Below are 15,024 nucleotides of genomic sequence, written 5' to 3' on the forward strand. Positions count from 1 at the left end.
GCTATTTTTAAAAATTATGTAAAATCTTAATTGAAACACCCTGTATATAGTCATTCTGTTAGCCCCACCTAACCATGATGTTACTGGTGAGTGAGGTGGTTCCGTGTCAGCGCGTTCAGAACTGGGCCACGGCACGATAGAACTGGGGAAGTGGCGGGTGCTGTGAAACTGTTCTGCTTTGATAGCGCTGTAAACATGAGCTCTGTACAGCGCCATTCATATACCTAACACCATCCAAGCAAATTTTTCCTTATCTCTTTACACCACCTGGCTACTTGCCGCTCCCGTTTGGGTTTCCCTTCCCTTATTGTGCCCACTGTGTTACACTCCAACAGAACGTCGATTATCTGCATTCGCCCCATTTAATGTTCCGTCCGATTCTATTTCTTTCTCCTGAAGTCATTTGATCTGTAATCCATGCTAACACGTACACCCAACGCAAGACACGTTCTATCTCCGTTTCAGTGAACAGGCAGCACTGTCCTTGTGTTAAAAGAGGTGTGCTGTATATGATTTTCTTTGTGATGTGATGTGCTTTTCTGAGTTCTCCTGATTGATACAGAGCTATAACTGTTACGCTTGCCGCATCAAAGGAGCATTGAATCCTAATTTCAGGTCTGTCAGCGAGCTTCCTGGCCATGTCGTGTGGTCGTCACGGTGCAGTCCAGAACCGCTGTGCTTGACAGCCTTTTATGCGAAGCATACTGGCCACACAACCGAGCTCTTCCTTGCTGCGCCGCGCGCGGCCGCGTAGCTACCACTTGACCTACATCGGCGCACCACGTGATATGACGTCACAACAGCTGTGAAAGCTGGGGCTCAACTCGTGCGCACGCTTGCGGACGCGCAGCCTCCGCCGGCGGCATAACTCCCGCTCCTTCCGCTAGGGGCGCTGACGTCACAACAGCTGTAGGGCATCGAGGCACCCTAAACAGCTGTGAAAGCTGGGGCTCAACTCGTGCGCTCGCTTGCGGACGCGCAGCCTCCGCCGGCGGTATGCTTCGCATCCTAGGCTTAACCATAAGCTAAGCCAGGCCATTTTTTTTTATACTCAAGTGTAATTTTAGAGCAGCTTTCACAATTGCTAGATCAGGGTTAACCTCCCTGCCTTTCCTCTTCTTCCTCCTCCTCCTCCTGGATCAGGGGAGAAAGAGGAAACTCGTTGAGTAATTCGGGGAAGTTTCTTCTCACGTAACCGCAGGGGGCTTCAAATGCAGTAGCACATCTGTCGCGAAGAGATGACGCTTGAATATGACGCTAACTTACTATCGTGGACAAAAATATCCAGGACGCATGACCGGAATCAAAAGCCAATAGCTCCGTTATTAGGCGTTTGATCCATTTGCAAAACCTGCGGAAATGACAGCCGGACCCACGCGCTACCTAAGCGCCTAGATCGGTTTTTCTGCATCATGGAGACAAATTCTGTCCCCGATAGTACATGTACTGCGGGATACAAATACAGCTACCGCGTCATTTTGTGATTATCCTGTGTATGCATGAAGCGCACAGAAAATTAGAACGCGTGAAAAAAGCACACAATGTGTTTTGTGGGGCAGGCGGGCTTTGAGGGATCGCACAAACACCGATAACAGAGATGATAGTTCGGCTGTGGTGTGTTGGGCGTACACGTACACCTAACAAGTGTACACAGTACCTAGCACATAGTAATGTGTGCCCCGGCTAGGTGTGTACACAGGTGTACACCATACTATTTGCATGGTGTGGTTTGGTTTGTTTTGGTTTACGGGGTTTAACGTCCCAAAGCGACTCAGGCTATGAGAGACGCCGTAGTGGAGGTCCCCGGAAATTTCGACCACCAGGGGTTCTTTAACGTGCGCTGACATCGCACAGTACTCGGGCCTCTAGAATTTCTCCTCCAAAGAAATTCAACCGCCGCGGCCTGGATCGAACTCGCTTCTTTCGGGTCAGCAGACTATTTGCATGCATACAACCAGGCATATACTTTCTAGGCAAGCCTACTTGTATGCATAAAATCTGTTACCAGTAGGCTCAAGGTGTGCACCTGCTAAGTGTGTACGCACGTATACACCATACTATTTACATGCATACAACCAGGCATATACTTTCTAGGCATACCTACTTGTATGCATAAAATCTGTTACCAATAGGCTCAAGGTGTGCACCTGCTAAGTGTGTACGCAAGTATACACCATACTATTTACATGCATACAACCAGACATATACTTTCTAGGCACTTCCATTCATTATTACAGCGCAAAGACGGCACAGAACAAGAAGGGGACACAACAGCGCTGTGTTCTAGGCACACCTACTTGTATGCATAAAATCTGTTACCAATAGGCTCAAGGTGTGCACCTGCTAAGTGTGTACTCAAGTATACACCATACTATTTACATGCATACAACCAGGCATATACTTTCTAGGCACACCTACTTGTATGCATAAAATCTGTTACCAATAGGCTCAAGGTGTGCAACCAAACCAAGAAAGCGTTAATGGCAACGGAAGCAAGTGGACAGGAGTTACATTTCGTGTTGCAACTTAAGAAAGTAGAAGTAACCGAGTCAGGAAAGTCAGGGATAGGTTACGTCAACAGATGTCGTGCTCTGCAGTGGTATCTTCCTTGTTCCGCGACTTGTTCTTGAGATACTGGTAACAGAGAAGATGAGAACTGACGGCAAACAGAAGGAACAAAACGAGAGAAAGGGTTTACAGGGTGTGGTGTAGTAAAAGAGGGATTTGCAGGTAACCGCACACATAGGCTAGAAGAGAAAATAGGAGGACAGAAAGAGGAAGAATGCAAGAGCATGAAGTTGAGTTGGCGAGAAGTGAGAGCTATAAACTGTCAGAAGTGCTCGCCGTATGCAGGCTTACTCTGAAGATTAGAGGGCGCACGGCTGGAGTAAACCGCCTGCTTTACTGTCTTCAGCAACTGTTTACTCCGTCATAATTTCGAGAAAATTTAGACGCCGGGTTCACCCCATTTCGGCTGGGAGTAGAGCAACCTGCGCACTCATCCTACGGTAAACGAAGTTGGTTGGTGTTTCTACCCTCTCCACTTGTATAACGTACCAGAGCTTCTGCGGTCTCTTGTGACCTTGATCTCTAAAAAAAAAATTCCAGTCACGTATTCTTGTGACTGATAACTACAATATAGTTTCAAACGCACTGGCGTCTTTTGCATTTCGCTTCCGTCGAAATGCGGCCGCCGCGGCGGGATGTAATCCCGCACCCAAAGGTTCTGTCATCGGAGTGCTTATAACACAGCGAGAGACGTTGAGTGTACTGCCCAGTACGAAAAAGCGAAGCTGCTGGACGCGGCGGCGCTTCAAGCGCCTGTACACATCGTGCCTGTACCGACCCGCGTGACCAGCATCAACCGCGTACCGAAGTAGAGACGCTGGCACCAGCAGGCGCCGCAGTCGGGGTTGACGGATCGGCGGCGTCCGGCCAGCCGAGGCGAAGGTCCCAGCCGTTTGCGTAGCGCGCGTTGGCGCCACTTTTGGCACGTTACCGGCGCTGGTCACTTGAGGGGCTACACATCAAAAGCGGCAAGCGCGCTTTCGAGCGAAGGAAACTTTGCAAAAAGGTATTTTCTTGAGATAATCAGTACATGTTCATCAGGAAAAGGCACAGCGCGGGTGATATGAGTCAGCACTATATCTGTTTAGCTCGGCCTGTCTCATTCGCGCTGTGCCTTTACCTGATGAAGAAAACTTTGCCGATGGCAGAGGCTATTAAAGACCCGAGTACGGCTACCACCATCCTATAATGTCCTATAGGCCTCTCCTGCAGCCCGTTTGATGCTTACAGCTAATTTAGACGACGAAATAGACCGGAAAATTTGTTCTTATTTTCTGCGGGTCACTTTGGGGGAGTACTTGCGACTCGTGCAGAGAGTACGCTATTCCTGGGACTAACTCTGGCCTATACCTGGAGTGTGCTAGGCTGTTGAAAATGAAGTGCAATGTGGGACACGCGTTTCCTCTTTCTGAAACAACTGCTGTAACTGTTTTACCTTCTAGGGGGCAGATAAAAAACTGATAAGCAAACTGCTGTTTGTATTCTTAGTCAGAGGTCCCGTTAGAGCGTTCAATTTGGGATTACTTTCTGTACGTTTCTAATCAGGTGATGTAGCTGTATATGACGGAAGACAACAGACTCTCTTGCAATCTCTCACCATAACCTTCTGGGGGGCATGTGAACCTGCAGGCCCATAAAAGCTACGGGCGCCTCCAGATGATAAAGATAGCGCGGCTGGAACCCCACATTATTTGTGACAAAACGGGAGCACAAGAGCGCACAGGGGAGCGTTCCAGTCGTCGCACGCTACGCTATCGTGCACGTGCTGTTTCCTGCATGAACGGCGCGTCGCACGCGTACACATATCGAGCGCAGCCGGCGCGTTTCCCAGAAAAGCGCTCGCCGTGCTTACTTTAGAACCACGAAACGCCTATCATAGACGGATTCGACTAAATATATATCTTCCAGCCTATTTCGTGCAGTTTTACTCGTAAATAGCCTGTCACCGATAATACAGCCGTGCGCTGCCGTATTACTCCGAGGGGGAATCGAATCGCCAGCAGCGCTGAGTTTTCAGGACCGACAAGCTGTGCCAGTCTGCTTCAACAGGGAGCAGCTAACGGAGAGTTTTAGCATAGCGTGTCCGTATAGAGCTACTGCATAGCGCAACTGTGTACCGATATACGTATAGCGGTATACGGTAACGCTATGCAGCTTTACAAATGGATATCTTAGCACGATCATATAGCTAATACGCTAACTACGGCAACTACGACCGTACGGCAAGGGCGGCAACGGTAGCAACGGCAACGCGTTAGCGTATTGGCCGTTCCACTGGCCGGCTTTTCTAAATCTCGCTAATTCTGATCGCCCAGTGGGTGTTGAAATTTTAAGAAATTCCAGGGCAGAGAAAGTTTCAGCATAGCGGGATCGTATCAGCGCTGTCATCATCATCATCGTCACCATCATCATCATCAACCTGACTACACCCAATGCGGGGCAAAGGCCACTCCCATGTATCTCCAATTAACCCTGTCCTGTATTAGCGTAGACGTATAATAAGGTGTATAAGTTTACTACGTGCTTCTGAAAACGGCATGCCAGCATGTTAACAGAGGTTGCCTGATGAGAGCGCTTTACTCGCGTGCATTCATGAGACAATTTTTTAAAAGTTGCAAGGTGTATATGATCAAAAGAACAACAGTAACCGCCACTGCAATCAATGGTCGGAAGTAGACTGCACATTGTTTTTTTATTTGAAGGACAAATCGTTGGATTTTAAAAACTGATGTTCTGCAGTGACGCATGCCAGGGCCGGGCTGTGCTAGGCGTGCACGGTGTAGAGATGTTTTACGGGGGACAGGGTGTGATGGAGTCATATGGCTCTCACTTCTTCACTCTGGGCTCCAGCAGTATATCGCTGTCCAAGCGGGACTGAGCTGGAGTTGTGGCAAGCGTTATTCCCTCCTTCTCGGTTCCGGCAGTCTTGGTACCCATGTTCATGCCCAGCCTTCGTAGACTTCACAAACTATACCGCCATCTGTCGGCCGGCAGTAGAACTAAACAGTGCGTTGAGATGGTGCGCGAAGGTGTTGACAATGCCGATGGCCTGTTCTTCCTACGTGCTGCGGCATCTGACTTAAATAAAGCCTACTGCGCTCGCGCCGACTAGTTCTGACGGCCATAAATGAATGCAGGTGTACAAACGTTCAAAACTCTTCGGGGAATTTTCGATGTTCAGCGCCATGCGGTACGTGGTGGGAGCCACGCAGACTAGATGCATTTGTCCAGATCTTCTGGGCTTTTGGTGGGCAGTGACGTCATTCAGGGGGACTTAATCTCAAGTTGGCATGCTTTTGTGTTTATCCCTGGTTTACATGCATGGTCCTGTTCACTTTTCTTTTGTGTACCACGTCGTGTTTTCCCGTACAGATTTGCTTTTTCTGTTTGTTTAAAAGCTCTAAGTTAGTAATTGTGTCAAGTGTAGAGAAACGTAGGTAAACGCGTAATTTTGTTGCTTAATTGCTGTCCCGAAGGAGCCCCAGTGTATTGCTTTCAATTCGGGATACGGTAACTGTAAATGGTTACGTAAATGGAAATTGGTATTGGGAATTGTAAATGGTCAATTGTAATCGTGACATCATTTGCAATCAACGTATTCGATATCGCCATCGCAACGATGAACCGGCTGCACGAGACTGTGTGCGCCTTTGCACTTGCGCCGTACGCACTTTCTTGAAAGAAGCAGGCGATATTTTGGTTTCTTGATTTGTTCTGTGAGTTCGCTTACTCTCAGCTCTCTCTCTCTCTCAACTGTTTGCGTGTTACGCGTCGTTCACGACGTGCCCTTCGTGATTGCCTCCGCAGGTTCGCCGAATGTCCCCGCCGACGCCGACGGAGCTTCCCCGGAATCGCAACCCCGGCCCGAAGCTCCAGCGCCTGCGGTGAGAGCTCGAATTTATAGCTGTGTGATCGCGCAATCCGTAAAGAAAAAATTCGCAGCTGCGCGCGCAACTTTTTTCTGCGAGAGACGATACTCCGGTGCTCGGTGACTAATCGTTTTTATCGCCAGTGTATAAGAAAAGAAAAAGCATTCTGATATTCATTGCCGCAAGTGAGGCTGGAAATGGTTTTATGTGTGTAGGATGCAGGCAGATGTCGATGTGCAATGAAACGTTGTCAATTCAGATTTTTTTTTTTTTCAACATGCTACACTGGTACACGTAACGTTGGCGATCTTGGTGGCCCTATATGAAGTAGCTTGGAATGCGGAATGTAAAAAAGCAGCGTATAAATACTCGTATTCATACAAGGGAAGATCGAGCTGATATCTTGTCACAGACTGTCGGAGCAACAAAAGCCGAATAAGAAAAATTAGACCCGTACAGCCTTTGTAAAAAGTAGGCTGACCGTTTCAAGTGGCAGCTTTAGTCCCGCGCTCAGTTGCCTGTGCACTTTGGACAGGAGCAAAGAGCAAGGATAAAGACTGAACGACTGTTGAGCCATTACCTGTCGTTGTTTATCTTTATAAAGCTCATCATGATCAGCCGCTAACTAAACTGTTTTACAGTGAATCTATCTTTATCACATTTTTTCTTACAATTATTGTACGCGCGCCTTCTGAGCTGTGGGCCCTCGGTTGTACAAGTGAGCTCAGAAGCATTAACGGAACACGGTCTTAAAATCCGTGTTGGGACACGCGAGCTTTTGACTTCAATACGCTGACGTTGGAGCGTTTCTGTACCACACTGTGTGCCTTTTATGTATGACAAGCATCTGAATTTCCAAAACCCGTCACGCGAGCGAAACTGTTATCACGGATTCGTGCTTCCTTTACTCATGGCGTGACTCGTGCGTAGTCGTGCAGATAGCGCCCGGACACATGTTATCATTATCTATACGTGAGAGCGAAATGAAGCTGAGAGGTATCGACCGCGATTGGCAAAGAAATTGTGGTGTATAGCCGGGGTGGCCGAGTGAAGAGAGCCGAGAGAAGGTTTGGCAGCGACGAAAGAGAGCGCTTGTTGAGGAGACACGGGAATTTATAGGTTCGGGTAACGTGGACAGCAAATAGCCAGTATAAAAGTATACATGCACATGGACAACTATGAAGACAAGCCACTGAGCACGAACCGAAACAGAAACACAGAATAGAACATATACTCCGTTCTTCGGAGAAAACAGTTGAACATTTACATTCACAAGCTTAACATTTTGCATGTATATATCTTTTGTCATGGGGTGAGTGGTAGTGCTGCAAATGTCCAGGAGCCCTGGGTATTGGTCCATGAAAAAATCTCTTCATGACCACACCTGTACGTTACGATATTAGGCGCTTTCATGCAAGCGCGAACTCAAATGCTGTCCCCGTTTCTTTCCTCGCAGGCTGCCACACAGGATCCAGTGGCAACCAAGCAGCAGGCCAAGCCCGACGCACCTGTCACTGGTGCCGCCGACCCAGGGGTTCAAGGTAAAGGCGCTGTCGAAGACGTCAAGCCTAAAGAGCCCGGCTCCCCAACGAAGGCTCAAGCCGAGCCCACGACTCCGACCGGCGATGCAGCCAAGCAGTCTGGCCACTCGCTGTCGAAGAAGCCTTCCGTCATTGGCACAGCTAAGGAAGACGTCCTCGGCGTACTGGAGTCCGTGAAGAAGAATGTCGAAGCCGCCAAAGAAGCCTTCTTCGAGAGACCTTCCAAAACCGAGCACACCAAGCCACCGTCGAGTCCGACGAAATCCGCGGCTTCTGTGGACGACAAGCGTACGGAGCAGGCTGAACCGGCCAAGACGCCAGAAGCCAAGAAGGAAGGATTCTTCGCAAAATTGGGCTTTACGAAGCCGGAGGAGCAGCACGACAAGCAGAAGGTCAAGGAAGAGGCAGTTCCCAAGTCCCCAGGAGATGGAAAGAAAAGCAGCGGAATCTTCCATTTCGAATTCAAGAAACAAACGTCTACGGAGGGACCACCCGAGCCGTCCAAGAGTGCTGCAGCTACGGTCAGTGTGAAAACTCCTCCCGCGGTGCTTACCACGGCAGATGCCATCAAGCAAAGTTCCCAGGAATGGATAGCTGCTGGCGCGGCCCAAGCTGAGGCTCTGAAGAAAGCATCCGAAGAAGCGGTCGAAGCTGGGAAGGGTAGGGCGTCGGAGGCCGTGGATGCAGGAAAACAAAAAACTCAGGAGCTCGTAAACGTTGGAAAGGCAGGCGTCGAAGACGTGAAGCAGAAGACGCAAGTGGCTGCCGAGTCCGTTAAATCAACTGCTGTAGCAGTCGGAGACCAAGCAAACAAAGCAGCGGATGCAGCGGTGCAAAAAGCGGGAGAGCTGAAAGAGGCTGCCTTAAAAGCGGTGGATACGGGCAAGGAACAGGCAGCGTCACTCGCCCAACAAGCTCAGCAGTCAGCAGCCGCGGCCGCTGGTTACGTGGAAAGGAAGGGCGATGAAGCTGTGCAGTACGGAAAAGCTCAGGCTGACGTACTTGCTCAAAAGTCTCAAGAGGCCGCCTCGGCAGCTAAGTCAAAGGTCGAGGAGCTTAAGGAATCTACAATCAGTGCTGGGAAAGATGCCGCAGCAGCGACGGCTGCAAAGGCGGAGGCTGCGAAGAAGGCAGCCGAACAGACCGTCGCTTCTGGCGTCGCTCATGTTGCTTCAGCAACAGAGAAGGCTAAGCAGACGCTAGAGGCTGAGGCAGAGAAGGTGGGGCTCGCCTTTCAGCAGGCCAAGCCTGCAGTTCTCGAAGCATCTGAATCTGCCAAAGAGGCAGTGCACGAAACTGCCGATGCGGGAAAATCCGGCGCCGAGTCCTTGAAAGAACAGTCCCAGCAGGCGGCAGACGTCGCTCACGAAGTACCAAAGAGCGCATTTGAGAGCGCTGCCAGCGCCGTGAAAGCCGTTCCCGAGTTCCTCGGCGAGGTCGTCCATGAAGGCAAGGAGAAAATTGAATCTCTGTTCGCGCATGAGAAGCAAGAAGAACCAGCCAGGACCCCGAGCCCCATGAAGGAAATGGCGTCGAATGTTCTGGCCGCGGGAATGGCTCAATTCGAATCTCTAGGTCACCAGGTGAAATCCTTCCTTTCGGACGAACCACAACAACCCGAAGAGAAAACGGAAGACACGAAGCCGCTTGACGTTCACGCGCCTAAAGAAAGCGTCCACAGCCCCCTTGACGACAAAGCGACGCTTGGTGGGGAACGCCCTGTGGCCAGTAAAACGGTTACAATCCAGGAGGCGTCCCACGAAACTGCTGAGTCGCCGAAGGCGAACTCCCAAGAGGCCTTGGATTCGGCCAAGTCCGAAGCCGAGCTGCTCGTGGAACGAGTGATATCTTCTGTCGTCGGAGCTTCAGAGTCGCTGAAGCACTCCGAGGATGACGCCGTTCACAGTGAAAAGGACAGAATCGAGAAGCTCAAGGAGAAAGCGCAGCAGGAGTTTGCGCTTTGCCAGGAGAAGGCCCACCAGCTGTTCAGTGACGTCTCATCCGCCGTCTCCGGTGCGGCCACTACGGTGGCGGCCAAGTCGGCGGAGATCTACGACGCCACCAAGAGCAAAGCCCATGTTGTCTCGGAACAGGTGTCAGCGGCGGCGTCGGAGACGACCGAGTCCCTGAAGCACGGCATGCACGTTCTGCACGACCAGGCAGGCATGCTCTTGCACACTTCCAAGCCGAAGGCGACTGGCGAGGCTCCGGGCGACGGCTCCCCTGAGTTTCCCGACAAGCAGTGTGAAGAATCTAAGGAGGCGTCCCTGCTTCAAGCCCACACCCAGCAAGAGAAGCACGGCGACAGGTTAAGCCCGAGTCCGAAACCGGAGGACATTGAATCAGCTGTTGTCAAAATCCAGGCTGGCGTGCGGGGTTACCTCACCAGGAAGAACCTGCACGTCCGAACGCATCAAGATGGTAAGGGTGCCATACGCGTGCGCCTGCTGCTTTTAATGCGAAAGCATTTCTTGGTTCATCAGTGGTCCGACAAGACAGATCGATAGTCAATCCAACACTAGCCACATAACAATCCATACAATGGCTAAACTGGCTAAACAGTCCATTCCTAGCTCATGAATGGCGTCCGCAGGAAAAAAAAAAGCAAAATGTAAAAAATAAACAAAAACAGTATGAAACAAAAACAAAAATAGAAATAATGAAAACAAAAATAATGACCAGGGAAATGCTATCGCATTTCCACTCTTAAGCAGACTTAGGTGTAATCCTATAATTTTTAACTTTTATCGTTTGCAGCTGTCAGCATCAGTGCTTTATACGCTATTAGTACGAAAACTACCGCATCGTTGTTGAGCCCTGCGGCGCCGATTTGGTGATCTTTGGCAACGCAGAAGAATTATTTGTTCGCATCCTAGAGTCTTAAATGCCGCGCGTTCGGCTGTACAGTGACAATTTTCGTATTCACAATCCAGTGCTCGAAAGGCAGTCGTGTCCGATGTACCGTGTCTGCCCTTATACTCCCATCTCTATTGTTGCCTCATCTACTGAGGACTGTAAGGCCTATCTACACCCTGCCGGCAGCATTTTGTCCTGTGGCACTCAGGCCTACAGCCTCTAAAGCTATGGCTAAAGCCATTCAGTTGGAGCTATTAAGAAATACTCCACCTTAACTTCATCAGTTTTATTACAATAGGTATTTAGCATTTTCTCTCACCAGTCAATATTTGTTCCATTATTTATGTTTCAACATTACATTACTTTCTCGTCCGTTTTCCTGCCATATGCAGTTACTCGCGAGCCGCCTGGTCCTCCTCCACGTAGTATCGACACTACAGGGGTCTCAGAACTTTTGCCGCCTATCGTTCCTCCCACTTTCTTGAAAAGTTGTATCCGTACTTGGTCTTACTTTTTGCCTTCTGTGCTTCGAACTTTGATCACCCCGTATCCCTTGTCATTGCTTCATCAGTCGTGCTCCATGTGCGCTCAGAGCCAGCCTGTCGACTGGCCTTTGCTTTATTTAGTGCGTGGAATCGATACCAGCTGCCTGGCAGTCAGCGGTGTTCGCGAACGTTAGTCCTGGGACTGTAGATACGGCATCTTTCCGGATTTCGTGATTCACTTTGCCGTAAGCTTAAACAGCCGCATTTATTTCTTGGACAAATTAAAAAGTAACGAAACTAGGGGACCAGGACATAGCCAGTCTTAATTGCGCCCGCTCGTGTGGGCAGGCACAATACGTGCTTCGCGCCTTAGTTGTACTATCGTTGGTGGAATGAAACGCCAGCGTGAGTGTTTGGTTTGGTTTGGTTTATGGGGTTTAACGTCCCAAAGCGACTAAGGCTATGAGAGACGCCGTAGTGGAGGGCTCCGGAAATTTCGACCACCTGGGGTTCTTTAACGTGCACTGACATCGCACAGTACACGGGCCTCTAGAATTTCTCCTCCAAAGAAATTCCAGCCGCCGTGACCGGGATTGAACCCGCGTCTTTCGGGTTAGCAGCCGAGTACCATAACCGCTGAGCCACCGCGGCGGCCCCAGCGTGAGTGTCAAAGCGACGATAACAGTCTCGTGCTCGGCGCCCTTGTCGACTACCACTGTGCGTGCGAGCATCGCTTCACGCATGAGTTCCACAGCCCACTTCTTGTTGGAGGCTCCCAGCTGCGCTGCCTTATGTGCGATAGCCATCGATAGCTTCGCTGCATGGGTCGTGAACGCATAGCGTGCCGCTCTCCTCTATAACGCGCGACGGCCTGCTTGTTACGTAGCGTTCGGTGCGTAGGCTTTGGTAGCCGTACCGAAACTGCGGCACTAGGACTCGAGCATCATGCTTCATCATAGCTTTGTTCTTAACAAAATACGATAGCTGGGCCTTTCGTGCCTCCGGTGACATTTATACGACAGAGACATACGTACGCAGTCACTGATGAAGAATTTGGAGTCTTTTTTTTTTGTTTCCTGTCACTGCGGTTCAGGCTTGCGACGTTGGCTATGACGTCGGATGTCGCGGATTTGTTCGTTTCATTTTCTGCGTTTAGTTTTCCTTTTCATCTTCAGCGATAAAGTTGAACTTGTAGCGATACAAAAGTTACCCTAATATTCAGGCGCGTAATTCCTCGTTGTCGGTCTATGAAAAAGAAAAGAAAATTCCTGAAGTCGCCGCGTAGCGTACTTTAACTGAAAACTGCGGGTGGTGACATTACTTGTCATTCTTCGCTGTTCTCTAGTTCGTAGTTTATTTAATTTTATACTTCAACGAGTGGGTAAAAACAAAGTCGGGCTGGTAAGAAAGTTAGAGATATGCTTGTCATACTGACAACTTACCAAGATGACCGCATTGTTGTTGGAAGGTTACCGCTCCTTCACGACACGAACGAATCACTGTCGTGCTTAGTCCAGCAGGATGGGTCGATTTTTTGAAGCTGTGATCAGGGCGAGCCGAGACGTGCAATAAGGCAACAAGTAGTACGATCAGTCTGTGGTCGCACAGAGTAGCTTGTACACCGGTAGAGCACTAACTGTATGTGGCATGCAGATGTCGTCAGAGGTCCCGTCGGCTGCTTATTGTTCCTTTCTTCTACTTTCTCCGAAATTATTTCTCATCTAAAGCGCGGTATGCAATTACTTGCGTCCTCTGATCAGCGCTACGGTAAAAAAAGAAAGATGATCTCTGCTTTCATACGTTTCAATGAGGCTGACTTCTTTCACATAGCGCCCGCCGCGGTGGCTCAGTGGTTACGGCGCTCGGCTGCTGACCCGAAAGACGCGGGTGCGATCCCGGCCGCGGCGGTTGAATTTCTTTTGAGGAGAAATTCTAGAGGCCCGTGTGCTGTGCGATGTCAGTGCACGTTAAAGAACCCCAGGTGGTCGAAATTTCCGGAGACCTTCACTGCGGCGTCTCTCATAGCCTCAGTCGCTTCGGGACGTTAAACCCCAATAAACCATAAACCAATCTTTCACATAGCGCACAAAATTGAAGGGACACAACACAAGCGCTAGCCCGAACCCTGACCCTTCTAAGTCACATAGCTGCGGTGTCTCAAACTTATCTCGACACGCGTGCCACATTGTCACTTTTGTCTCTATGGGCCAGTTGCTATATCCTTTCTTTTCTTTTTTTTTTTGGCGGGGGGGGGGGGGGGGTATGTTAAGGCCAAGGAAAGAGGGCCGCAAACTTCTTACAACGTCTGTGCCACCTTGGACGAGTAGCAAAACTCAAACGTAGACTCATAGCTGGGGATAGTGCAGGTGCACATGACTATTTTGTCTACATTGTTCGATATCCGTACAGATTTTCTCTGGGCGCTGTCCTATACTAGTCACGGTGAGCAAGCTGCCAGTGTTAAACTGTGATGAGCGATTAAGGGCTGCGATACCGACGGAAAATAAATCAAGACGCTTCCAAAACAAAGCGGGCGCAGGCGAAAGCCTCGCGCTTCTTACTCGGACCTTTAAGACTCCTGGTACAGCTAGTAGAGTTGTCACTTTGCGTGCATGACCTGACTTCTCTCTGTCCCTTGTGACTGGTGCAGGCGATGCACCCACGGGCAACGCGACCCACGCGGAGCAAGTGGCGGCGGTTGGCAGCATCAGCGACCCGTCGGACACTGAAGCGGCGGCGACCAAAATCCAGGCGGCCTTCCGGGGCTACATGGTCCGCAAGGAGCTGAAACCCGACAACGGACCCAGCAGTGCCGTGCACAAGGAGGAGAGGGAACTAGTCGAGTCGCGCTAGGCACCGCCTCGAGGATTGCCAGGCAGCTCAAGACACGCAGCTCGGAAAATTTCAGCCTAGCCGAGAAAGAAGTGCCTTCTTCTCTAACACCATGTTCCTTTGTTCTTATTTTAAGAGAGTGTTGAAAGAAAAAAAAATGTGCAGAGAGTCTATAGTGCGTGTGATTGCGTATTTGTACAGAGCTCTTAGAGTCGTTTTTGACGTCAAAGGCATTCGCGTCGACCGGACAACAGGAAGAGCTATATAGCTGACATCTAGCCTTGAGGTCGAACTCTGTTCCGCTGTTCCGTTCATTTTATACTGATCAGCTTGTATGCGTAGAGTTACTACACTTATCGCAGATTTACGCATTCGTTACTTTTTCGGGTAGACAGCTCCGATATGCCGGAAATGCGCGTGCACTGCCTACACGCATACAGACGAGAAGTCCGCCGTTTCCTTGCCCTGTTGTGCGCACCGGCTGTCACGTGACCTCACCACCTTGAGCGGACAGTCACGCAAGTTTTCGTCCGTGTGCCTTCTGTATTGCCACTTGTTACGACGAACACACGAGCGTGAGAATAAATGTTAACAAACGCCTTTTTTTTTTGCTGTTTCATAAGTTTCGTAATAAATGTCAACAAGTCCTAAATGGGCATGTGTCGTCTTCGTTGCCGTTCATGAGTCATTTCTCGCGAGGGATTGTGGGTGGCAGTGCGTTATGATCATAGATGAAAGACATGCAGGCAAGAAAGTAGGATTCATACACAAAATTTTGCCGCTGCGGTGCTCTACAAAACTACGGTTGTGGAACGGCTGTACTTAACGCATAGAGTGGACGTTCGAAGCTAACCCCAATGACCTGTGACGAAA

The 15,024-nt window shown here is 49.8% G+C and overlaps 1 protein-coding gene across 2 annotated transcripts in view; it reads left to right on the forward strand.

Annotated features, from left to right (window-relative positions):
- Nucleotides 1-14,807, forward strand: part of LOC149340562 (uncharacterized) — a 50,740-nt gene extending 35,933 nt beyond the window's left edge. For both annotated transcript variants that reach the window (XM_089549378.1, XM_089549377.1), the window contains exons 2-4: nt 6,376-6,452; nt 7,894-10,399; nt 13,970-14,807. In XM_089549378.1, the coding sequence (XP_089405504.1) occupies nt 6,376-6,452; nt 7,894-10,399; nt 13,970-14,172 (2,786 nt within the window). In that variant the 3' untranslated portion in view covers nt 14,173-14,807. The remainder of the gene's footprint in view (nt 1-6,375; nt 6,453-7,893; nt 10,400-13,969) is intronic.
- The last annotated feature ends 217 nt before the right edge of the window (nt 14,808-15,024 follow it).

Source organism: Amblyomma mixtum, chromosome 6 (genome assembly GCF_055824585.1).
Source record: "Amblyomma mixtum isolate Tamu chromosome 6, ASM5582458v1, whole genome shotgun sequence".
Lineage (NCBI taxonomy): Eukaryota > Metazoa > Arthropoda > Arachnida > Ixodida > Ixodidae > Amblyomma > Amblyomma mixtum.